Below are 27,500 nucleotides of genomic sequence, written 5' to 3' on the forward strand. Positions count from 1 at the left end.
CTGCTTTAAACTAGGTAGAAAAGAGCGCATATTCAACCGAGGTAAAATGAGGATCTCCAATTTAACCTAGGTAAGGCGGATTCATCTTGATACCAGATTTGACCGACAACACAAACACTCTGGTCGTTGATGTGATTGGTTAGTGGTAACGTTACGGGTGGAATATTAGTTAAGCCCATATGTCATTGGCTGTGAGGACAGTAAACAGTGCTTGTTGCATTTAGATCCGTAAATTACGTCGCTCAGTTATTAATATTGTTGTTACACGAACAAGCCAATCAGTGTGTTGTCCCCTTTAACCCTTTGACTCCAAGGAGTGATATTTTACTCTCTCTAACGCCAGACGATTTTACGCGTTAATGGGGACGGTTCAGGAGTCAATGGTTCTATTATGATATAACTCCTTAGTTCAAACCATTTACAATTTTAACAAGGTGTTTCTTACAAAATGCTTTGGTTCTGCTATTTGAATTTGCGAAAACTCCGTGATAATGGACAGGGATAACGCAACAGACCATGAGGCGGCATGCAACTTTGGTCTGTTATCGTATGTCAGTACAATTCCAAGTGCACTGAACTGGCAACATTTCCTATAGCTGCTAAAAGCGCTCGACTAATCGCCGTAAGCTTCCAATACCACGTAATCTAAATATACTGATATCGATTTACAAGATGTGGATGAGGATACCACGTGTGTATAAGGTTGAAATAATGCGGATTGAAAGTGTGATAAAAGAAAAAGTTACAACGAATAGATTAGTTGTTCAAAGCAAGGAGAAACGATAAAAGACGATAGAAATATTCTAAAAGGAAACATTGATACTTACATTGTTACTACAATATTATAATTTGAACATAGTGAAGGAAACTGCTTGAAGAGCGGAAAGACTTCTACTCTGAGACTGTGTAAGTTAATAGGAGCGCGTCTACAGTGCGACTTCGAGTGTAAAAAGGACTCTAAATGAGTACACTTAGGATGTAGGCTCGGTTCAAACGTCGAACTTTCCATGTGCCGAACCCAATTAATGGGTTCGGCACATGAAAAACGCGACGTATGAATCAATTGATTTCGACAGATTTGTAATGGGGTCGACCCGCCGTTCTATTCGACTGGTCCATAGTTAATCGAGGGACTGGTTATGAAACCTTAGAACTTTCAAAATCGAGAGCAATGTTGTTGCGATCGATGTTGAATTGACCGTGACCCTGCACAATCTTTTGTTTTCGCTTCGCACGGGTTCGCAAATTAGTTGCGCATAATTTAATCGAAGGAAAAAAGCATGTTTTGTGCAGGGTCAAGGCCAAAAATATGGACAAAAACATGAAACAAAGGAACTTGTCCAGTTTCATAACCATCTCCATTTTTTTTTTTTTGTATTTTAATATAACCATCTCCATGCATTAATAGAATAGCAAGGCAAAAGTACACGTCGAACTCTCTCATGTGCCGAACCATAAGCCTTATTCACGATACCCGCCATGTTGGTTTTCAAATTATCATGCAAATTAGCCATGTGTTATGCTGGGGGGCAAACATTGGAAAAAAGGCAAATTGCGGAAAATCGGCTCGTCGAAATATTGAAATAACATTTCTAAATATACATTTTAGAATTTAGAATTAAGTTCCATTTATGATAATTTTATATCTTTGATTGCCTTTGACATTTTGACTTTCTACTTCGTTATCTCCTCGTTTTTCACTAAAAAAAAACATCGAAGTAACTTGTGTAATCATTCTATTTTACTACTTAAGTGAAAAACATTCAATGAACGAGAAAAAATTCGTCTGTGTGGCTAATATGTTCGTTAAAACCTCTCGAACTTGTGTTGTTTGCCCCCTCAGAAGTGTGTAGCTAATATACATGATAGTAGCAAATCCAAGATGGCGGCCATCGTGAATAAGGTCTATTGCATAAATTCTGCATACATTACATGCATTCTATTTTTCCCAGAACTCTGTGCGTTTAAGCGACTTGACCTGCGCAAAAGGGTCCGATTTCAAACAAAATGGAGGGAAAGGAGGAAGGAAATTGACTGTACAAATGAAGCATTCGTGCAAAATCTTTGAGAAACGGAATGACAAGAGAGGCTAACAAACAGGCTGCAAAATGCTAATAAAGGTTTTGCTTGGCAGCCATGTTGCATGCGCATGAACAATGAAAATGTTTTGCATTAGAAAGAACATTTCCCATAGGAAAAAAAATCGATTGTTCCTGCCATGCAACATGGCTGCCGTGAAAAACCTCTATTGGGGCATTAAGGACTTGAAACTAACACAACGATAATGAAGAAATAGCGCTAAAATCTAACGCATTCTTCTACATCGTATCAGTCAAAAGAGGTGGATGTGGCGAGTGATCTCTTGCAAGGGTTACAAAAGGAAAAGAAACTTTTCAGTTGTAGATTCTAAAAGTCGTTTAACTCCTTTGGTTTAAGACGTCCGAGTCGGTCTTCGCTTACGAGGCAATTCAATTTTTGGTAGTTTGGCGAAATAGTGAAGGTAAACACACCCTAAGGAGATCTAACGTCAAAGGGAGCTTTAATTGTAGTTCCTTCCCACAGTGAATCAATAGAGCATAGGGCGGCTGTACAAAGCGCCGAGTGTATTCGACATGTGTTTTGGTATTTAGGTTTAAGGAAAACCTTACACTTTTACTCTTATTCCAGGGGGCTGGCTACTTGTCTCCAAAGTTGTGATGGAGAATTCAACACCTCCCACTCAAGCGCCACTCAACACTTCATACCGTGGAATAGCGAGCAACCAGATGCTTCTTACCAAAACTGCAATGAAACAGCTGAGAACACACCTGAATTTCACTCAACTGAGATTCCACTGCAAGAAACAGACAACTGGGCGCACATTTCACATCACCACTGCTGCTAACAGTTCGGGTGAAGCTGTCGTCCAGCACTTCAGTGGTCAGACGGATGTTTTGCCTTACGCTTGTGGCTCTTTTGTCAAAATGAATGACGATAACTCTCGCCTAGCCAAAAAATGTCATAAGTGGGGAAAAGAGGACGGCAAGTACAGAGTTGGTAAATGGGGTCATCAAGACTTTGGTGAAGACAGATTATATAATCACCCTGCCTTTTACGAAAATGGAGCTCACTGGCTGCTTGCTTATAATCAAAAAAATTTTTCAGGCAGGTTTGAATGCGATGATAACAAAAATAAGAATATATTATCTGCTAATGATTTTTGGAAAATTTATGCTCGTTAGAAACGCATCTCGTTTTGGTTTACATGAGTAGTGTCCATTCAACAGTCCTTTGGGAGTCGCTGTCAGAGTAGTTTTCGTTCTTTTCGTTTTGGTTAATGTGGCTCGTTATTGTGGCTTGTATTTTGTGATTCCAAGTTACTCAATTCATTTGTCAGTTTATAAAGCTACAAATCAAAAGCAAATCAAAGAGGTTGATTCTGAAGGAGAAGAAAAAAAAAAAAAACACGAAAAGACCCAAATCAGAGAAGTGCAAAGTAATTTTCTCGCGGTATGATTGGTTAACTCGGAGGTGATAAGCACGTGCAGTTTTGACCGAATGCATAAATGGCGGCCAAAAATAATATTCTTTTGTTTATGTACTAATTAGCCTCAATAGTCTCGTTTGCGTGGCCAACATATAAAAGAAATGTTGCTTGAGAGCGAGGCTAGTGAGTCTCATTAGCCATTTATGCAATCGGTCTATTAATCAATTCCAAGCAGCTCAAGAGAAAAAAGAAGTGAGTGTTCTTAATTACCCGTTCGTTAAATGTACATTTGGAATAGCCCGCACCAGTGCAGTAGATGCAAAGATATGACAACCAGAAATAAAATCGGATTCAAAAGTTTGTGCGGAACCCTCTTTATTACGAATTCATTAAAGCAAAAATTGAAATTCTCAAATGAATGGTGCAGTTTTTATTTATTTTCACATTAAAATGCAAACAATCGTTTTCCCGCTGACCGTTTGGCTCAGTTGGTAAATGTCCCTTTATCCACGAGTTTTGGTAAGAATCTGTATGCAAATTGTCACTCACTCGTAGCCAATCAGGATGGAAGGTATATTAAGGCGAATCACAACACAGCCTAGAAATCTGTGACACACATGGCTTGATTCCTGTTCGGCAGGCTGCGGGCCGCCATTGCTGTTTTTGGCTTTTATACTTAATTGTTTGAGCACCTTACGCTGTATTTAGAAGCAAGAGATTAAAGAAGGAAAGAAATGGCGTTCTTCGAATTCGAAGGTGAAGCAAAAGATTCTGAACATCAACAAGTACACATTGGTGCAATTAATTGTGCACCGCCTTTCTCTCACCAACACGTAGACTTAACTGTTGAAATCCAATCGACCGATACATGGTGAGAAGATAGAACTCTACGGTCTACGGTCACGGGATATTAATTAATTCCATTTGCAAGGTGACTCCATTTGGAGAGTGACATCGAAGCTATCAAAGTATATCATCGTTTATGTATGGGGCGTCAAATGTAAAAATATTAGTTAAGTACTTTTTCCCTTTATTTTGGGTTCTTTCTCAAATGCCACAAAAGTTGGCCTGTAATTTATAAATAACACATCATCGCAACATTACGAAGTTTAAATTTGCGATTTGTAAATCGCAAGGTTACCAACGTTTTGAAACTCTGCGATATATAAATAACAAGAGACGCATATTTGTGGTTGCAGGGATGCAGGGATGGCGCAGTAGTGAGAGCACTCGCCTCCCACCATGCAATGTGGCCCGGGTTCGATTCCCTGACTTGGCGTTATATATGGGTTGAGTTTGTCGGTTCTCTACTCTGCACCGAGAGGTTTTCTCCAGGTACTCCGGGTACTCCGGTTTCCCCTCTCCTCAAAAACCAACCTTCGACTTGATTTGCTTTCATCGTTAATTTCGGTTTACAGTGTCTCCAATTAGTGCTCCAGCGCTAGAACGACTAGACACTTAAATAAAGTTCCTTTCCTTTTTTCCTTTTATTTGTAGCCTGCGTAGCAAGCGTTTCCGTGGAAGACTTAATGTTTTCGCCTCCCCTCCCACCTCCATGTTTTTTTTACCTCGCCCTATTCTCGCGCGGCCGAAAAAAAAAAACGCTCGCTATGCAGGCTGCACATTTGCGATTCATTCCTCACGGGAACATAATTAGAATCCACAAATGACCAGCTCCCAACGTCAGTGGCTTCATACATGTAGCTAAGTTGGGTATCGCGAGGTCACGGGTTCAAACCCCGTTGAAGTCCTGAATTTTTCAGGCTTCTCTACGCAAGTGCAAAAATTACGTTTATAACTGCGAGGATCAAAGCTTCATTCGATTTCATATCCGCAGTTCATATATGATCCATTTCATATATCATTTCATCATGGTTGATAATTATAGCACGAACCACTTTTTCCACCATTCTCATGTCGGACTTCAATTCATGTCGTCAGCCTATCGCTATTTCGTTGCTTCGTGCCTTTTTCACAGTGTTTGTATTCGGTCCGCATTTTATACCCGGTCCGCAGCCCTTGCTTTATACCTAGTTCGCGGTTTTATACCCGGTCCGCAGTCTGCAGTCCTCCTTTTATACTGACCGTTCTAAATTTAACCCAAGCCGGGCAGGCTCACCTCATGTAATACCGGGCAGCCGGTCAGCGGGCCAGCCCGGCTGACCGGGCTGGCCCGCAACCATGAGCCGAGCTGCGGCCCGTTTCCCGAAAGTCCCGAAACTTTCCGGGCCAACTCCCTCTGTATCTCAAGAACGGAGAGGATTTAAGTCGTCAAACTTCACTGTCATTTTGCTTTTTGTTACCTTGAAAACATGTCAAAAGATCGGTTTTCCAAAACAAGCGGTTGGCAGTTTCACAAATGGCTTTTCGGCCCGAAAAGTTTTCGAGACTTTCGAAAAAAGGGTCCCAGGCGCGGCAGCTTTGCCGGGATGTCTTTCAGCCCGGTATTGAGGTGAGCCAACCCGGTTTGGACTAAATTTAGAATATGTCATGTAAAAAAAGATAACAACAACAAAAAGAAGTGGACAGACGTTTTTCTCGCTAAATTGTCATTAAAATTCACCATTCTACAAAGAAGCCTTATGGTTTGCTATCTTATTGATCCTTAGTTTAAGCATAAAAAGAACTATTCCGTGGGCTATTTTGCTCTAAAATGGTCCAGGAGTAATGTGGTTAGAAATCGCTGGCCCGGCTAACCAGGCTGTCCAGGTCAACGCGATTATATGAAAAAATCTCAGCCGAGTTACCAGGATCGCGGCATCGTAATGTGCCAGGATGTCGGCTAACCGGGCTGAGATTTTTCCATGTAATCGCAATTTCATTTTTGATGTGTATCTCAGACGTGCCGGGGTCTTCATTTCGTAGGTCTTCATTTTCGAGGTCTTCGTTTTCGACACTACCCTCCAACCGCTCTTTCTCAGGTTTGCACGATTTCATCTTGTTTATCTAGATCTTTACCTGTGTCGTTAACAAAAAAAACCGCCCGAAATCCACCATTGCAAAAAACGTATTTAAAGTTAGGGGGAAAGCAATACATCATGTTAAGGCTAAGGAAATAAACTTTCCAAAAACATATAATTTATTCACATTTTGTGGGATAAAAAAATTCTGCGTGATAACATGTACAGCAAGCACGCTAAGAAAATGTTCTTACCTTGTCAGCGATTTCAAGGCTTGAAATTCCATCCAATGAAACTCATATGACTGTGACTCCTAAGATAACTTCCGCTCAGGTTGTCGAAACGCCAGTCAATGTCATCTCAAACAGTCCTTCTCAGGACTACACTCCCCCAGACGATCGTATTTTACTTAATTAGTTTTACTTAATTATTATGAATTATGCATATATTTTAAGACGCATCTTTAAAAATTACGCATCATCATTTGCCCTTCTTTCTTTGTAGTTCGTCTTTTATTAAGTATAGTTGCGTTTTCACATTCAGACAATTGACTTACAATCCTAACTGAGCAGTAATGTGTAATTTAAATAAAAGTCTGTTTTTGAATCAAGAGTTTTCGTTGGCTGCGGTGAGAATTTTGGCAGGAAATACTTCTTCATTTGAAAAGCAAACGCTAGCAACATATATCAACCCCCGAATTGTTGTTTCTTTTATTTTTATTTATGCGTGCGCATTTAAGCTTTTGCTGTCTCGTCTCGGGTAATCGAGCCAAACTGTTTACATGTCAAAAAGTTGTCGCACCTACCAGGGTTACCCTATGTGCCAAGGAGAGACAACTCGCCTCCTCGAGTTGTCTCGCACACCCAAGTTGTCTCGCCCTACTCATGTAAACGGTAGATAGAACTTTTAAACAAATGATTGGAAAAATGTCGTGCCCAGGGTACCTCGTGGGGAGGGGTTGTCTCGGATACCCGAGACCATATAAACAGGGCCAAAAACAAAATCTCTCGCTAATGTTTAAACATCAAGGAACAGAATGTCGAGATAAAATCGCAGATAAAGCCGAATAATTCGTGTTATCAGGCGCAAACAACGATTTAAGACGCCAATAGGATATGCTAATATCTCCAAGGAAAATGGACTTTGATAAAAGTCTAGTTTTACAGCAGCTACTCAACTATCATTTTGTAAAGAATTGTGTCGCTAAACCATTGTTAAGCGCTTTTGAAAACAATGTCAAATTTGCCGTTCGCTGCCTCTCTGTCATGCTCGACTTATTCCCCGATCGTGGCAGCGCTAATTCCACAATTTGGCTTCTTTGGATTTACGACCTGTTGCTTCCGAGTATATTCTAGAGGACTTACCACAACTGAAAACGTTGTGGAGCCAGTGGAAGTGGGACGATCTAGTAATAAATAACACTGTTGCCAAATCCCGTACGAAGTACAACTAAAATGTCTTCTTTTAGACAAACCATTCTTCGGATACATTCTTTGTACTCTTCCTTGAAAAAAAAAAAATTAAAAAAAATCATTGAAGACGAAGTAGCGGCATCTGAAAACAGAGCCTTTAGAAATGATATCCTGTTCAAATCCTTCTCGGCGGCTAAAACTTGATCAGATGTTCAACGATTTTACCGGAACTATGATTTCCAACACTGTAACCAATCGGAGCGAGGCCCCAAGAGCTCTATTATTTTACGACCAATAAGATAAAAGAAAAAAAAGCCAGAATTTGGCTTTTTTACATGCAATCCGACAAGAAAATTTATCATGCCCTCCTTCCATGAGTGCTCATGAGATGAAACGTAGGGAGGAAGGGTATGATTTCAGGCTATGCTGATGACGTCAATGTTAATGACATTTGCAGTCACGCAACTGAACAAAAATTAAGACTGCGGCCCTGAATTGTTTTTCTAGATGTCGACGAGTGTTCATGGGGAAAACATAACTGAAGCACTAAAGAAGTGTGTACCAATACTGGAGACGGAAGGAATTGTTCAGATGAGCTCATGGATGTTAATCTCTTTTTAAAAAAATTCAAGATAGCAGCGGGAATGGAATGGAGCTCGAGTTAGATTATTTAACTTTTAATCATTGCTTTATTCCATTTCGTTTTTATCATAAATCTCATATCTGTTACAATATATAATTCATGCATTCTTGTTGATGTGTGGGTTTCCTTATATTGTCAGTAAAGCCCCATCTTCAGCCGACAGGCTTTTTGACTGTTTGATTCGCATTGCTTATCTTAGGCGGGATTTTTATATATTAAAATTGTTCCACGGCAGGCAATGTCTGTAGGGTGAAAGTGGGCCTTTAAAGAGATCACTTCATTTTAACTGACTCCTTCTAAGAGTCAAAACATGGTGTCAGAACAAAAACGTCTGTTTTGAGTCGACTGTGCAAATTACCGCGCCCTATACACTTAGCATATGTACAGTACCACCTCGTGCTCCCCTTTATAATCAGCACGCTATTTCGCCCAGTTTTCCGCTGCGAATAGCGAATAGTACGAGCATTGCGAATAGTGGCGAATAGTAACGAATAGTGACGAATAGTCGCGAATAGCGACGTATAGTCTTCAATAGTTGCCGCCTTTTGCTGAACAATCTCGTAATCAAAGCAAATAATATGCTCACCTGATGTCGAAAGAGAGTTTCGTGCATGCTTTTACAAACACTCTAAAGAACAACAAACGTCAAAATGTAAAAATATAAATCATTTTCATTAATACATCAAGCTCATGATCATCTCCTCGTACAGTGACGCCAGAACATAAATTTTAGATACTCTCATTTCATTATCCTCATCTGTGTTGTCCGATCCGGCGAGACCGGTTCTGTAAAAAGGAATATGGGGCAAGTGGTTTGTGATTAAAGAGACAAACAAGCTACTCTGATAACCGTTGCGCTAATTTATTATCCAAATAAGCAACAGGATTTCAATGCATTTATATTACCTTTTCTTGTCAGGGCTCAAGCTGTCCTTCGCCGACATATCTCTGCTTTTTTAGTGGGAAAATCCCAGCCCACGTTGCTGCACGGTTGACCAGGAAGTACTGGGTACCAAATTTTCGTCATTTCGTCACTATCCCCCCCCCCCACCCTTATTTGCCACTATTTGTTACTATTCGTGACTATTCGTGACTATTCGTCACTATTCGCGACTATTCGCCACTATTCGTACTATTCGCTATTCGCGACTATTCGCTGTTCGCTATTCGCGACTATTCGCTGTTCGCTATTCGCGACTATTCGCTATTCACTATTCACTATTCACTATTCGCGTTTTCCAGACACCCCACGGCGCCCGCTGAATTCGATGTCATTTTCCATTTTGCGATTTGCTTGTGCAGACAAAAGTACACTAACAAAATTGAACGTAGAAAAAATCCCCCAAAATGTTTGTCGCTGATCGTAATTTTTTATATTAGCAGTTCAAAATTAATGTTGTTTTCATGTCGTAAATTTTATTGCTGACGGCAAAATATTTTACTCTCGATCGACCGTCCTGAAAACTTCCTTCTGCTCTTCCTAAAAACTGTGTATCAACATTTATTAAATTCTCAACCTAGCATAATGCAATTCTTGTGCTCTGATTGGTTCACTCAATCTCGGTTATCAGCTCATATACCTTGGTTTGACCTTATATGGTAAATGATTGATCTAAGTGTTGCCAAGCTAAAAGTTTTTTCGCCGGAAAGCGAAATTTCTTTCTGAAGAAAGGAAAAAAAAGTTTTTCTGGACAGCTGGGTTAAATTCCGACGTTTAGAAGTACGCGAAAAGGTAAGAAATGTTTTTGTGACGAGCCTGCGTCTGTGTGACCACAAGGTGTTACACGACATCGCATCGGTTCTCATCAATTTTTTTTGATTTCGCTCGGATTTGCCCGCTTTTTTCGCTCGCATTTCGTACTTTCTAAACTTTTGAAGATTAAAGGAATGTAATAAAACAATTATTCCATTCGCGCTTGTTGGATATGAGACTGGTTATAGCCAACTCGGCGCTACGCGCCTCGTTGGCTATTTATCATCTCATATCCAACGTGTGCTCATGGAATAATTGTTAATTATTCACTTTTGTATTAATATTTTCTTATCTTAGACGGGATTTTCATATATTAAAATTGTTCCACGGCAGGCAATGTCTGTATGGTGAAAGTGGGCCTTTAAAGAGATCACTTCATTTTAACTGACTCCTTCTAAGAGTCAAAACATGGTGTCAGAACAAAAACGTCTGTTTTGAGTCGACTGTGCGCTACGCGCCTCGTTGGCTATTTACCATCTCATATCCAACGTGTGCTCATGGAATAATTGTTAATTATTCACTGTTGTATTAATATTTGTTTTTCATAAAGCAAGCTAACAAAATCTGTACCTTCAATCGGCGACAAAATTAGTTGAGAGAGTTGCCAACAGAGCACACTGGCAACGACACATTCATTGTTTGCAAAGAAAACTTGTCCAGAAAGTACGTTTCCGGGATACCCCTCCCTCCCCCACCCTAATCAATGTTGTACCGCTGTCTGCAAGGCTCGTAGAAAACAGAAAAACACAACATTGTCCCGGGGGTGCGGGGGAGGGGGCCATTTGCGCCGCCGAGCTTGAAATCGACTCTAAAGGATAAGAGTGTCTCAACAATTTTGACGTCGATTGTCTGTATGAAAAAGCTTTGTTTGAAGTGTAATGACGACTTCTGATAAGCGTTTTTTTGCATTAATATATGAAATATACACATTTCAATAGCGTTTATGCGTTGTCATGTCATATAGGAATCAGAACATATATTAAATCACTTTTTTCTTTATTACGGTGATGTAGCAGTCACTGGTATGATTGCAGACATTTCAGTGTCGAACATGGTTTTCACACAGAACATTTCTAACGAGATAACGGCATGTATACGCTTGCCATAAGGGCATGTATACGCTTGCCATCTATTTGCGAAGGGCGGAAAGTGAATGATATTGTCAGGGGAAGTGATATCTCACGGGCTTCGATGTACCGCATTCTAAAGAAAGAGAAATTTTAACGCAAGTAATCACTACCGAGAACGTCAATTACAACGGCCAAAATGTGGATGTCGAACGCGCAGCAAAGTTAAGTTCACGCCACAAACGCTTATTATTGAGAGAAAGGACATCGTAATAAATAATGACAATTTGAAGACGATTTGTGCAGTGTTTTGGATTTGACATACCTTGAAATAAAGTGATACTTTCGGAACATTGCGTGACGTTTAGCATTCCCTTTTGAAATTTACCATACATAATTCCATTTCAACTTGTTACAAGGGATATGACCCATAAAAAAGAGGGAAATATAAATAGCAAAGACAGTTTACAACTCCTGGAACAAAAAAAGAGCAGCAATCAGTGCTGTACTCTGATTTTAGGAACTCCGCGGAGGAGTGGCCACGAGTAACCACGAGTAACCATAATTAACAAGTAGAATAATTACATTATCTTTTTATAAAAATCTTGTGGTTACTCGTGGTTACTCGTGGTAAATGAGAAAATATTGTTTCTTTACTCCCAAAAACATTCATTTCCCACCAAAACCAGCTCTGCAAAGCATCTGCGACAAGGTGGAAAGTCTTTTTGCACCGACATAGCAATTTGAGCGTGGAAAGTAAATGTGTTCCCCGGCTGAAACAGCCACCATGTCTGTTTCGCGTTCATCTGCGACACCACTTCGACCAACAAAATCGGCTTCTTCTGATGAATTGGAGTTAGAGCCATAACCCTTTAACAAATCCATACTTTAACGCTACTGACAAATAGCGTATTAAAGAAGGCAAAAGTGAACAGTTCCTTTACACTTACGTCACAATCTTCGCTTCGCACAGGACAACGCATTTTTCACACTCGAAAACGAGAATAATAAACTATCCGCAATTTTTTAGACCTGTAAAAAGTCTTTCACTCATGTGGTCGTATTGACGGACAGACTGGACTACAGGTGCCCGTATAAAGGGTATAATGGAAGTTTTCTGAAACAGACAATCGACGACAAAATTAGTTGAGACAGTTGCCAACAGAGCACACTGGCAACGACACATTCATTGTTTGCAAAGAAAACTTGTCCAGAAAGTACGTTTCCGGGATACCCCTCCCTCCCCCACCCTAATCAATGTTGTACCGCTGTCTACAAGGCTCGTAGAAAACAGAAAAACACAACACTGTCCCGGGGGTGCGGGGGAGGGGGCCATTTGCGCCGCCGAGCTTGAAATCGACTCTAAAGGATAAGAGTGTCTCAACAATTTTGACGCCGATTGTTGCTTAGTTCGCATTTTTTAGCGTTAAAATAGAATTTTCGGTCCAATGCTTCTGTCGTACGAAGTGGTATATTTTTTAGGTCACCCATCCAGGTACTAACTTCGCCGGACAGGAGGAATTAACGTGTAGTGGAAAGAAGTTGTGAGGGAACTTGAAAATGATCAACATGTCAGCCCAGACGCCAATGTTTCTCGATTCCTTTTATTTTTTTCAATCTTTCTGGGTTCAGTACCCACATTTGCTAGTAACCACATGTCTTCTCAGGGGGCTATTTACCTAAGACTTCTACCATTGCACTAAAATGATATACAATACCAAAACAATATCGTGCACTGTTAAAGCTACATATTACGCAAAGACAACTTGAGTCTCCTGGAAGACAAAACGCAGCTCAGTTGACAATATGGAATAAAGCGCTGTGTTATTTCACTACGAAAGGGAAGCTATGCGTGTCATGGGCTCCTGTGCGTGTCTATTTTTTCTAAAGATGACAGGAATTTCTCCTTTGTGACAAATGATTAATTAATAGGCCGGTAGCCAGGATTTTAATCTCAGAAAAGGATCTCTTTTCGTGTGAGCCAAAGGGTCTCTGCTGGTATGAGTTCTGGGTGACCCCTTAAATGGTCTTAATGACATCAGACTTGAAAAAAAATGCCTGGAACGCTGCACGTACCACAGGCAACCCAGTGTACGCTCACCAAGCGTCTAGTTATCTTTAAAAGACTACAGAGACAATAGAAACTACACACAAAGGTAAATAACATTCTACAAAAGGAAAGAAGGCATGCAATGGACTAGAAGTCCAAAACACACCATAGCACGTCTGACCTCCATGTACAACTCATCATTTCGACAGATCAAAACTCAAAACCCTTTATTTTATTTCAATACTCTAATTCTTTTAGTCAAATAACTGAAAGAAAGGCAATTAGACCAAATTGTATTTTCCATTTCTCCCACAAAAAACTGCCCAATGAATAATGTCCAAAAGTACGCGACTCCAGCCATAGCGACACAATAACTTCGTTTTTACGATAAGAAATACGCCAGAGAACCGCTGAAAACGTTCTGATTTCAATTTTATGCTCATTCCTCAGTCAAAGAACTTAAAAGAATGCCGATTTGGGCAAATTGTTTTTTTTTTTCGATTTCTCCCACAAATTTTCCCGCCATAAAGCTGCCCGGTGAAAAACGTACTCTAGCACACGACTTAGCCATAGCGATCCAATAACTATGATTTTACGATCCGAAATAAGCCAGAGAACGCTCTGATTTCAATTTTATGCTCATTCCTCAGTCATAGAACTTAAATGAATACCGAATTGTATTTTGGATTTCTCCGCACAAATTTGCCGGTCATAACTGCTCGGTGAATTCTGTGATAGAGTACCGAATGCTGACCTGAAACTATGAGCCAAGAACGCTGGAAGCTGGGCTCATTGGAACATTTTAGGAAATATTCCCCTCGAATATGTCAAAACATGTATATTTAAGTTAATTCTGATGGCTAAATTCAGTAAATGTATTTCAACTCAAATGTCGTGGAAATATACTGTTCGTCGGGGATTAATTTCCCATTGGAATGTGTACATAGACTACACAGACTGTCTATATTTACCTATGTTATCCTGTAATACACTGCATTTGAATTACAATACAAATGTCATTCATTCTTTACTCTCCGATTTTCTCTTCCCTCGATAGGCCACCATTATCATCACATTTCCTGTACTATAGTACGTACTAGCGGGTGATGCCTGCGTAACTTGGTGCACTTTCAGCGGGTATCACCCATAGGGGTTGTGTGAATCGGGTGGAAACTGCCGTTTTCAAATGTTTGGAGCCTAAAGATCATTTACAGATCTTTACAGTTGTCGTTATCGTTCAAGACAAACCTCCTGGACTTACTCTGAGGATTTGTTCACGAAGTGTTTAACGATGGCGGTCAGTATCTTCTTCCTTCGTGTTACTCGCGGTGTCTTCGCTGATGAAAATGTCCGTGGATTAGATAGGATGGCGACCAGTGCCCTTTTATCAAATGTGGTGTAAAGTTTGTGAATGTCGTCGTAAGATAGACCACTATCGGCGATGTTTAGGGCCATTGATCTTTTAATTGGCCCAGTATCGCTTATGTTGAACAACTTGTCAATGAATGTTAAAAGAAGTTCATGGCGTCGATCGAGGTGGAGCATGTTTTCAACTGCGTGGGGAACACTGGTGATACTGGAATTCTCAACAACATCTTTTCTGGAAAGGCTAAGCGATGACTCAAAAAGAATTTTTCTTAGTGCCCTGACATCTTCCAACGCATCGTGAACATCGAATTGTTCGTTGAACAGATGGGTGTAAAGACTGCTCTGGTTCGGTTTACAATATCCACCAGTCTGAACTTCAAGTGCTTTGTGTTTGTCTTTTATCAGATTTTTCACTAGATGTAGGCTGTCGGCAAAAGTAGACGTTCATGTCATTAAGGCTATCCTTGAAGTTGTCATCACTGTTTCGGAGGTGTCGGAGGAGAATGGGGACATCGAAAGTTGCAGAATTATGTCCAATTAAGACAGTTAAAGTATTGTCCACTTCATCATAATTCTTAGTTTGTTTTATAAAAGTTAGGAAGTCACGAAGTGCCTCCTCTATGGTTACACTTTGGAGAGGATTGTTTCTGTGGTTTCATGTTTATTCCTCTGATGTTCTTGATTGTCATACCATTGACAAGGTAGGCGCTATAACTTATTCTACTTTAGGGGAGAGTAAAAGTTGGAAATCCATGTCTGCCATTTTCACTCACGGCAAACAGCTGGCATATCTCAGCCAGCTTTCCTGTGCATGTGGTTTCTGTGTCAAAGATGATGAATTGATATTTATTAGTGGAATCATATGATAAGTGAATGACTTTTGGTCTTCCTGTGTAGGGAGGTCGTATTTCCTCATATCTTCTTAGTTCTGTTTGTGATAATTCAGTAGGCACATCAAATACAATTTGTGGCTCTGTTCTTTTGTTGGATGTATCCAGATTTAAACCCACTGATGACTCATATGTGATTCCTTCATTTGCTTCCGTTCTCAATGTTTGTTGATTTTGTTGTTGAGATAACTGGTTCCGCCTTTGCTTTAATTCCTTTGTTCCTTTTCGTTGTTTGTCACAAATAAACCTTCCTGTCCATTGCATTAGCATGTTTCTTATGGTAATAACCAGGCTCAATATTAAGGGTTTCCAATGTTTTTCCAATGTAGTCATAACCAATGTTGATCTGTGCCACCTCCCATGCTACCCCATAAAAAAACGTGCTCATGGGGCGAGCTTGTTCACCACAATGTCAAGTTGGATATTCCTCCAAAATATCAATTAAGGCCTTTTTGAGTGTGCCTCCAAAAAAAGATCTTTACCATATAGCAAATCTGTGTGTTTATAGGCTGCTGGATTTGGTTTGTGGCCACACCATGAACTATCACAACAAGTGTGGTCCTCAAATGCATGCGGAACAATGTTTTTGAGGCCTTTCTTTAGAGAATTCAGTAGAATCTCCAGCATCTTTGGGACTCAGAACTGAACAATTTGATCCTTTGAAACGGTCTCTAAGATTATACAATCTAGAATCTAGCGATCTCTTGGCAAGAACAATGTCAGACCAAATTTCAACACCGTAGGGGGTTTTGTTTTTTATGTCTGCTAATGTTGTGGAATCATCATCCCCAATACAAATGGAAAATTTGACTCCAGATTTAGGAGCTTTACTCTACAGTTCACAGGCCACATCTCTTTCCGTTGATTTTGATGATCCACTGCGATTTTTTCCGACAGTCATGCCTTTTGTCATTCCCAGTTAATTTGTTATGGCTATATACTTTACATGTCTTGCATCTGGTGGAGTAACTAACAACTTTTCCAGTGGTAAGACCCATGGCAGCCCCATGACCAGTTGAAGAATTGTGTCCCCTTCCCCTTTTTTGCCAACCCATATTATAAGAAACTGCGATTCCAACAAGGCCATCTGTTGATAGACCAGAGGATTGCTTAGCAATTTTTTTTTCTAAATTCAAGTTCATTTCACAGCTTTCTCTCGCAACTTTCTCTACATCATTGCCAACTTCCCTTTCTCTTCTTTTAAACAAGCGATGATTCATGGTTGGCATGTTCATTGCAGACACTAAATTATTTAGGTGTGTATTGCCCATGCCAGCATGAAGGGATCCTAATACTGCCCTTGTGTTGATATTGCTAACAAGAGGACCACGGTTTCCAGCTCGGTATTCTCCAGAAGATTTCACTTCATTTATGTGACCACAGTAGCTGCATTTAATGCTAAAGATACTACAAAGACCACTTTTTTTTTCTCCCGTAATGTTTACGAGGGATACTGGACCTGCTGAAGCAATAAATGACCTTCATGTAGTGACTAATTTGTTTCTCAGCCAATGTAAACTTCCATAAAAGCAAATGATAAATCATATTATTCTTTGTCTCATGCTGAGGCATTTGAATGTACTTATGAAGAAGAATGGACCTTTATTGTTCCATTGTTTTATTGCCACATCATTTTAGTTTTCTCTTTGCAAAATGGAGATATTCATGCTGTTATGGACGTTTTAGTTACAACAAGGCAAGGGACCTAAGCACTTGAATATCACATTATCTTGAATGGGGCAACAAAACAATAAATTGAAGAATATAAATTAGTAGTTAAGAAAAGGAATCAGAATTCCATATTCAGGGTTACGGAGTCTACACTGTAAATGATTAGCAAATGACTGTACTTGACCACTAACCAACTTCATTGTCTCTTCTCATGCATTTACTTAACTAATCTTTTCATCAAATAGTGCATCACACGTAAACGCCAACAGGCATCTCGTTTAATGTATCTTCCAACTTGTAAATTGTATACAAAAAAAAAAACCTTTGACGCCTCTAACTTGTGAATACAGAGTGTACCTTCCAATTGGTAAAATTAATGGTGGCAAAGAACGCATTGTATTGTACTTTGCAATTTGATTGGCAAAGATGAGTTGTATTACAGGTTATAACATGGGTGAAAAATTACTCCTTAATTTTGGTGCAAAATTTCAGTGTTAAGTTATAATTTCACATGTGAAATTACAATGTTGCCATGGCAACTTTTCCTCTAGTGCCAAAATGGCGTCTAATGAACTTAATTTGTCACCTATAATGTTAATAGCTAACCAAATGGTATACTCTTGAAATTAGGGAATAAGTCACTTGTGTTTTGTCCAAAATCGCATAAATTCCCGAGCCTTTAGGCTCAGGAAATTATTTAATTTTGGACAAAACATGCGTGAAATGATTCCCTTACTTCAGTTGTCACCTTTTGATTACCCATACTAATTTGTTAATACCCATGGAAAATAATTTTTAAAAATGCCAGGCATTATTACAAACAGATAAATAAGCATCTTCCATCACTGATATTTGAGATTTTAATTCACAAACAATTCCATATTAAAATACCAATAATATTTTCAAATATTTTTCACAAATGTTCCTTTCTTTATAACTCGGGGATTATATAGCAATTGAAGAGTCAACAACCTTCACACCACTACAAAAGTTACTCTATTCTTCACTAATTTTAAATATTAATTAATATTAGTGATGCAGCAAAAGCCATAACTGGCAATTACCGCAAAAGCTCGCTAAACCGGTAAAGACAATTTCAGCAAAAGTCCTTTTTTAAGCCCAACCCCACACATAAATCTCACATAACCGAGGGGCAATCGCTGCGAAAGTTTTACAGGATAAAAGACAACTGTTCATAGCAAAAGCCATAACTGGCAATCACCGCAAAAGCTTTGCTAAACCTGTAAAGACAATTTCAGCAAAAGTCCTTTTTTAAGCCCAACCCCACACTTAAATCTTACATAACCGAGGGGCAATCGCTGCGAAAGCTTCACAGGATAAAAGACAACTCTTCACAGCATTTGAAAGCCCTAACTGGAAATCACCGCAAAAGCTTTGCTAAACCTGTGAAGACAATTTCAGCAAAAGTCCTTTTTTAAGCCCAACCCCACACATAAATCTTACATAACCGACATATTCAGGGTTACGGAGTCTACACTGTAAATGATTAGCAAATGACTGTACTTGACCACTAACCAACTTCATTGTCTCTTCTCATGCATTTACTTAACTAATCTTTTCATCAAATAGTGCATCACACGTAAACGCCAACAGGCATCTCGTTTAATGTATCTTCCAACTTGTAAATTGTATACAAAAAAAAAAACCTTTGACGCCTCTAACTTGTGAATACAGAGTGTACCTTCCAATTGGTAAAATTAATGGTGGCAAAGAACGCATTGTATTGTACTTTGCAATTTGATTGGCAAAGATGAGTTGTATTACAGGTTATAACATGGGTGAAAAATTACTCCTTAATTTTGGTGCAAAATTTCAGTGTTAAGTTATAATTTCACATGTGAAATTACAATGTTGCCATGGCAACTTTTCCTCTAGTGCCAAAATGGCGTCTAATGAACTTAATTTGTCACCTATAATGTTAATAGCTAACCAAATGGTATACTCTTGAAATTAGGGAATAAGTCACTTGTGTTTTGTCCAAAATCGCATAAATTCCCGAGCCTTTAGGCTCAGGAAATTATTTAATTTTGGACAAAACATGCGTGAAATGATTCCCTTACTTCAGTTGTCACCTTTTGATTACCCATACTAATTTGTTAATACCCATGGAAAATAATTTTTAAAATGCCAGGCATTATTACAAACAGATAAATAAGCATCTTCCATCACTGATATTTGAGATTTTAATTCACAAACAATTCCATATTAAAATACCAATAATATTTTCAAATATTTTTCACAAATGTTCCTTTCTTTATAACTCGGGGATTATATAGCAATTGAAGAGTCAACAACCTTCACACCACTACAAAAGTTACTCTATTCTTCACTAATTTTAAATATTAATTAATATTAGTGATGCAGCAAAAGCCATAACTGGCAATTACCGCAAAAGCTCGCTAAACCGGTAAAGACAATTTCAGCAAAAGTCCTTTTTTAAGCCCAACCCCACACATAAATCTCACATAACCGAGGGGCAATCGCTGCGAAAGTTTTACAGGATAAAAGACAACTGTTCATAGCAAAAGCCATAACTGGCAATCACCGCAAAAGCTTTGCTAAACCTGTAAAGACAATTTCAGCAAAAGTCCTTTTTTAAGCCCAACCCCACACTTAAATCTTACATAACCGAGGGGCAATCGCTGCGAAAGCTTCACAGGATAAAAGACAACTCTTCACAGCATTTGAAAGCCCTAACTGGAAATCACCGCAAAAGCTTTGCTAAACCTGTGAAGACAATTTCAGCAAAAGTCCTTTTTTAAGCCCAACCCCACACATAAATCTTACATAACCGACATATTCAGGGTTACGGAGTCTACACTGTAAATGATTAGCAAATGACTGTACTTGACCACTAACCAACTTCATTGTCTCTTCTCATGCATTTACTTAACTAATCTTTTCATCAAATAGTGCATCACACGTAAACGCCAACAGGCATCTCGTTTAATGTATCTTCCAACTTGTAAATTGTATACAAAAAAAAAAACCTTTGACGCCTCTAACTTGTGAATACAGAGTGTACCTTCCAATTGGTAAAATTAATGGTGGCAAAGAACGCATTGTATTGTACTTTGCAATTTGATTGGCAAAGATGAGTTGTATTACAGGTTATAACATGGGTGAAAAATTACTCCTTAATTTTGGTGCAAAATTTCAGTGTTAAGTTATAATTTCACATGTGAAATTACAATGTTGCCATGGCAACTTTTCCTCTAGTGCCAAAATGGCGTCTAATGAACTTAATTTGTCACCTATAATGTTAATAGCTAACCAAATGGTATACTCTTGAAATTAGGGAATAAGTCACTTGTGTTTTGTCCAAAATCGCATAAATTCCCGAGCCTTTAGGCTCAGGAAATTATTTAATTTTGGACAAAACATGCGTGAAATGATTCCCTTACTTCAGTTGTCACCTTTTGATTACCCATACTAATTTGTTAATACCCATGGAAAATAATTTTTAAAAATGCCAGGCATTATTACAAACAGATAAATAAGCATCTTCCATCACTGATATTTGAGATTTTAATTCACAAACAATTCCATATTAAAATACCAATAATATTTTCAAATATTTTTCACAAATGTTCCTTTCTTTATAACTCGGGGATTATATAGCAATTGAAGAGTCAACAACCTTCACACCACTACAAAAGTTACTCTATTCTTCACTAATTTTAAATATTAATTAATATTAGTGATGCAGCAAAAGCCATAACTGGCAATTACCGCAAAAGCTCGCTAAACCGGTAAAGACAATTTCAGCAAAAGTCCTTTTTTAAGCCCAACCCCACACATAAATCTCACATAACCGAGGGGCAATCGCTGCGAAAGTTTTACAGGATAAAAGACAACTGTTCATAGCAAAAGCCATAACTGGCAATCACCGCAAAAGCTTTGCTAAACCTGTAAAGACAATTTCAGCAAAAGTCCTTTTTTAAGCCCAACCCCACACTTAAATCTTACATAACCGAGGGGCAATCGCTGCGAAAGCTTCACAGGATAAAAGACAACTCTTCACAGCATTTGAAAGCCCTAACTGGAAATCACCGCAAAAGCTTTGCTAAACCTGTGAAGACAATTTCAGCAAAAGTCCTTTTTTAAGCCCAACCCCACACATAAATCTTACATAACCGAGGGGCAATCGCTGCGAAAGTTTTACAGGATAAAAGACAACTGTTCATAGCAAAAGCCATAACTGGCAATCACCGCAAAAGCTTTGCTAAACCTGTAAAGACAATTTCAGCAAAGGTCCTTTTTTAAGTCCATGCAACCCCACACTTAAATCCTACATAACCGAGGGGCAATCGCTGCGAAAGCCTTACAGGATAAAAGACAGCTGTTCACAGCAAAGGCCATAAATGGTAATCACCGCAAAAGCTTTGCTAAACCTGTAAAGACAATTTCAGCAAAAGTCCTTTTTTAAGCCCAACCCCACACTTAAACCTTACATAACCGAGGGGCAATCGCTGCGAAGCTTTACAGGATAAAAGACAACTGTTCACAGCAAAAGCCATAACTGGCAATTACCGCAAAAGCTTTGCTAAACCTGTAAAGACAATTTCCGCAAAAGTTTTTTTTCCACTCCAACCTTGAGACCCCGGTAACGTATTTGAATAGCGCGTTTCGCAAACAGTTGTAAAATTAAGAAAACTGTCATCACCAAATAAATAATACTGTAAGTGTTCAAAAATAAAAAAACCCTCTAACTTCTGCAAGGTAAAGGTATTCGTGTTCGATGGAGCTCTTCAAACAAGAAACGAGCAAGGATTCCGTGCTGCAAAATAAGAATTCTTTGATAACAGATTAATCTCTCATTATTACTAAGCTGTGTTTGAAATGTAATTGTCTGGTAACGCTCTTTTTAAGGAATAAATTTAATATTTTTAATCGAAATTGGAGTCACTGGCTTTGCTCGCGCTACACAAAATTTTCTTGACCTACCAAACCTCAAGGGTTTCTTCGAGAATATTTAAAGGCCTAAAAACGCTTTGTCTGGAGACAAAATCCTTTGTTCCTTGACATTGATCAAGGATCGAGAATTTCACTTCATAGTGTTATCCATCTGTCTTTGCTACCTTTACATTTACAAGCTCTGGACAATTTCATTTCGTTCGTGCCTAGGTGCAATTAACATATTTGTCTGCCGAATAAAATTTACTATTTTTGCGATTATATGTGAAAAATGAGTAATAAAAGACGAAGATAATGGCCGTGGACGTCATACCCTGCGAGCAGAGTCTCTTTCGATCTTCCTAGATAAGTCGGGAAGAGGAAAATAGATGGTTCTATGTTAGACAGAGGAAATGTGATTTAATGCCGCTTTTTTCGCAGTGAGAGGTCATGACAAGCATATTTATTTTCTGTGGTTTTGTTCCTGGTCGGCAGGATTTGCCTTCGGATGCAAGAGCATTTTTAGTTTAAGCATTGCTTTAATTACGTGTCCTTACCGATATTTATTTCAATTGATAAACAAAATGTTCTTAAAAATTAACTTAAGGCCGTGACAGGAACTTTTATTATATAAATGAAATAAAATTAGTAACTGCTTGTTTGAGCTAGTTAACCTATTGAAATACATCGTTGTCTTGCTGATTACGAACACTAACACTTGGACAACTTTGACCACAAAAAGCCGAAACAAGAGTCGGGGAATACAGTCAAGACAAAATTTCTTATTTTTAACCAGTGAAAAATGCAAGCTGTTTTCTCCAGAAAAAAAATAATAAATGTCGCCTTTATGACCGAAAATTCACGCATACTACCTCATGAAATGATTTTTAGCGAACCCAAACGCATTGCGCATGGTGACAGTTACCTGCCAAAATCTGTCAATCAAAGAGCCGCGCTAACAAGCTAACGATCCGGCTCTCCACTTATTTCAAAATACAATTCCTTTTTTTGTTACATTTCCCAGTTCCTCGACCAGGAACAGATGGGATAAGCCAACACGATCTCTTCCTCAAATGAAGGATTATCCTTCATTGTCACTTTGCCTTAAATGAAGTATTATCCTCCATTTTGACCACTCTGTCCCAGGACTTGTGGTAGCAAAAAAAAAAAAGAAAAAGTAAAAGCAGGACTTGAACCCGGAGCACCCACTTCGAAGGAACTGTTTTCATCCACTTAACCACTAAAGATCAACTGACTAGAAAATGTGCCGATTATTTGCCAAAAGTAATTAGTAAATATATAAAATCATTGCTCAATAATGGTTAACTCTAAAGCTTGATTTTAAAATGGTTAGCTTTCTCTTGAAGTTTGGTAACCGACATTTTTCACTGTGTAAGCTTGCTTCTTAGCGGGTTTTAATACACGTTTACAGCGGCACTTTTGGAAGAAAAAATGATTGACATTAATTAAAAATGACATCCTCGCATCACCTCCTCCTTTTCTGAACAGACCTAAGGTGCATTCCCTGACAGTAGCTTCGTCTCTTCTGCATAAATATAGCGAGAATACAAGAGAAATTGTTCAACACGGTTCGTCCCCGGCCAGTTTTGAAAACTGCGACGGCTATCTTGAGGGGAGAAGCGGACTATATTCCATGCAGGTTCAATTTCACAGTGAAAACAAATTTCACGCTTAAAAAGAATTTTCAGGTAGTAAATATTACACAATAGTGAAAACAGAGCCTTTAATTGTCTATTTTCTTTAGTTTTGACCTGGGCCACATTTGTCAGTGGTCCCTTTTAATAGTTCTCTTCCGGAACAAATTTTGTTATGACGTAAAAAACCATCCGGCTGCCGGCTGCCGTTCCTTTCCTTTGCCATTTGTGGGTTTTGATTATTGTTGTATTCGCACCGACATCTAACTGTGTCCATCCAGCAACGACATAGTATTATCGAAGACTAAGACATTCATTTGGCCTGATGAAATCGGTTGCTCCCTTTAGGTATAAAAATGGTGGGAAATACTGGAAATAGAACATGAATTTTGCCTCTTGAGGACCGGTGAATCTGCTTTTGCAATAGTAACACAAAAAATACTTTTATGGTTCTTTCAGTTATGGCTCGTTCAAATTTGTCCGAGTTAGACTTCATTTCACAAACTGAGAATAGCATACAAATATTCTATAGATATAACATACAAATGTGAAATAACACACATCCCTGCAACACTTGATCCTCGTTTAATAACAAATTTTCAAGGGTGGTGAGCCGGAGATTGACGATTAGCAAGTGGACAGGCCGCTTGGAAAAGAAAAGGCAAGCGAGAGAAAACAAGGGTTCGAAAGGCTTTGATACTTAGGTAGTTCTACATCTAAAACGACTTATTGGTGTTAATTCTGAAGCGAGTCAAGATGTATCTGGTAAACCAATACACCAAACAGACAAAAACATCTGAAGTCAATCGAAAGACACGCCTTATGTCAGAATGGTTGTCCAGAATGATGCCAGAAAAACACTTCAGAAGCAAAATCGCTCTGATTAGGCAAATGTTTTTTCCCATTCTAAATTATCGTCTATAGCAGATAAGTAACAAGACCAACCACTTCTATCTGGGGTGGTTTTAGCTGCAACAACGGTTAGCTTCCATTTTCTTAGAGAAATCCATATCATTTTCTGGAAATCGAGACACGAACGCGAGGGCTATATTTTCGCGAATATGGAACTACACATATTACTCCGTTTAGCATTCTATTTGCTGCTTGCATTTTGTGGAAACGAAAGGACTGAAAGGAAAAGACCTTATGCGCTACAGTCAAACAAAAGTGTTTCTGAAAAGTCATGGTTTAATGAAGGTGCATGCCATTGGCAAGATCAAAATGATCAACATGATAAAATCAAAAGGCGTTTTTACCTTCTGGATATACTTTTATGATGATCTCTTAACCAGGCTACTGGAACAGTGACCCTGCCCGCTGCTGACTGAAGGATGCACTAAGGATAGTTCACAAAATACAAAAGACAGTTGAGACCATAAAGAAACTTACCAAAACCTGCAAAAAGTCATTCAGATTAAAGCAAGGACATAGATGAAAAGATTACTTACCTAGAAATCAACAGAGTTTGAATGTAGCAAAAATTGTCCAAAACTCGTAAAAATTCAGTTGTATCACCCAAACTAGAGGCACAAAACAACAATCGCGACTATAACCGCCACTGCTGAGATAGAATATCCGCGCGCAATAAATAAAAGGAGTTGTCTGTCTAAATCCCAACATTGACATCATAACAAAAGACAGGGATGTTTAAAAAAGAAATTGCATTGTTTCCTGACAGCGTTTTTTTTTTTTTTCCTTTTTATTATTATTATTATTATTATTATTATTATTATTATTATTATTATTATTATTACTATTATTATTATTTTTAATTGTTCTACATACGATACATGTTACATGATTTACACTTGTACTTACTTCTTACACAATACTTGCACTACATTAACTTGCACTACATACGATACATGTTACAATACCATAACACTAGTCAAATAGAATTATAGTCGATCTGTTTACAACGTAATTGTTTACATTTTAATTGCTCGAGTCACTAATAAGATTTTTGTTTGTTACTTCCACTATGTAGGGTATTGGTTTTCTAGAATTTAATAGGTTGTTAAATAAATAGATAGCAAGAAAATCAAAATCCAGAAGCTGAGAAGTAGAAGGACACAATGTAATTTTATAAGGACAGAAAAAATTTCCATTTGTTCCTAAATTCTTTCTCCTTATTACAAGTGGCTGCAATATATTTTTCTATATTAATTTTTTCAGGCTTGATTCTGATTACCTCGTCAGCATCGAAACAAAGTTGATCAACATAACAGGAGAGAAAGCTAAAACGAAAGCACATGCAGAAACACATACAGAAACACATAACAGACTTACCTAAAGCTTTGTACGGCATTTTGACTGGATATAGAAAGTGGAAAGCTGCAGCTCTCAAGTAGGTGGTTCCGTAGAAAAAAAAAAAAATAAAATAAACTAAACTACATTTTAACTTTCATTTTAGCTTAATTGTACCGGTACCTCTTGGGAGATTTTTGATGAAGGATTTAATAAAAAATTTATCTTGAAAATCCGTCAGCTTAACTATGATCGGTCTTGGTTTAAGACTTCGCCCATTTGATTGTGAATGGCGCGACGTAATTCTGTGAACTCTGTCAAAATGAATGTTGTTTTCGTCGACTGGAAGAATCTTTAGCTTCGTACGCATGAATTCTCTTAGGGCGAGTTCAGTGTCATTGTTTGTTTCGTTTTCACGTTCCTTTATTCCAAAGAACTTCGAGTTTCCTCTACGACTGTGACATTCGAGTTTAACATGTCGGCGGTGCAGCTCTTTGATTTCATGCTCGATGCGTTCGCTAGAAGTGTTAGCTGCTTCTTGCTTAAGATTAACACCATCAACGAGGGCTCTTAGGTCTTCTATCTCTGCTTGCGAGTTTTCCAAACTCGTTTGGAGGGCTTTATTTTCTTCTTCAAGAAGAGTAATCCTCTGTTTATAATTCTCCAGCTCGGGCAGTATAGCTAATAGCGCGTTGAGTTTCTCTTCAATACCGGAGAGCCTCGAGTTTGTAGCCTCGAGGCACTTCTTGCATCCATGCTTGTGATGTTGGTCGGACGCGTCTTCTTCATCCGTTTGCGAGCTTCCCTCTCTTGTTCGTTTCCTACCCTTTTCCGCGGTTCCCTTTTTCTTCGATGATTTGTCAGGCATTTCAAATAGACTTAACTGTATATTTTAACCACCACTGAGGCTGTGGCACTGACCAGATACTAGGAGCACACTTTCGGTGTGACCGCCATCTTTCGTGCCTCGCTCCAGTCAGTTGAATCAGAAATTTCTGGAGAAGGCACTACCAACTGGTGTTTCTGCTCTGCTATTAAAGTGTTCACTATTTTCCTATTTTTCTGAAAGACTCCTGACAGCGTTTTAATGACTGACGTATTCAGTTAACATTTTGTACTCGCCTTTTTACTAATTTAATTTTCTATCAATTTAGTGACAATTTTATACACGCGCTTGACTTTACACTAGCCTGCGGTGCACCTTAGTTATCACTCACAGCCAGCGCTATCTTTAAACTTTTCTGACTAGGTGTCATTTTACTGCTCCAGCCAAAATAAGCCAGAGCACACTTTCAAAAGCCGCAGGAAGCTAGAAGGAAAGTGAATTTTTTTTCCAGCCAGCGTCGGTATTCAAAGGATGGACCACAGCAAGAAAAAAGGTTCGGCAAAATTCCCAGCTAGAGTTTCTCATCAATTATTTAGTAAAAGAAGCGGATCCGTTGGGTACTCCTGGTGATGTAC

General features: G+C 38.7%; 2 protein-coding genes and 1 pseudogene across 2 annotated transcripts in view; 2 read left to right on the forward strand and 1 right to left on the reverse strand.

The window, feature by feature from the left end:
* The window catches only part of LOC138003751 (uncharacterized), an 82,510-nt gene extending 78,633 nt beyond the window's left edge, over positions 1-3,877 (forward strand). The window contains exon 5 of the mRNA XM_068849973.1: positions 2,668-3,877. Coding sequence (XP_068706074.1) covers positions 2,668-3,221 — 554 coding nt within the window. The 3' untranslated portion in view covers positions 3,222-3,877. The remainder of the gene's footprint in view (positions 1-2,667) is intronic.
* A 12,234-nt stretch (positions 3,878-16,111) lies between these two features.
* Positions 16,112-27,500, reverse strand: part of LOC138002424 (uncharacterized) — a 20,296-nt pseudogene continuing 8,907 nt past the window's right edge.
* The window catches only part of LOC138004343 (uncharacterized), a 1,997-nt gene continuing 1,893 nt past the window's right edge, over positions 27,397-27,500 (forward strand). Inside the window, exon 1 of the mRNA XM_068850832.1 lies at positions 27,397-27,423. Coding sequence (XP_068706933.1) covers positions 27,397-27,423 — 27 coding nt within the window. The remainder of the gene's footprint in view (positions 27,424-27,500) is intronic.

The sequence above is a fragment of the Montipora foliosa genome, chromosome 5 (assembly GCF_036669935.1).
Source record: "Montipora foliosa isolate CH-2021 chromosome 5, ASM3666993v2, whole genome shotgun sequence".
Lineage (NCBI taxonomy): Eukaryota > Metazoa > Cnidaria > Anthozoa > Scleractinia > Acroporidae > Montipora > Montipora foliosa.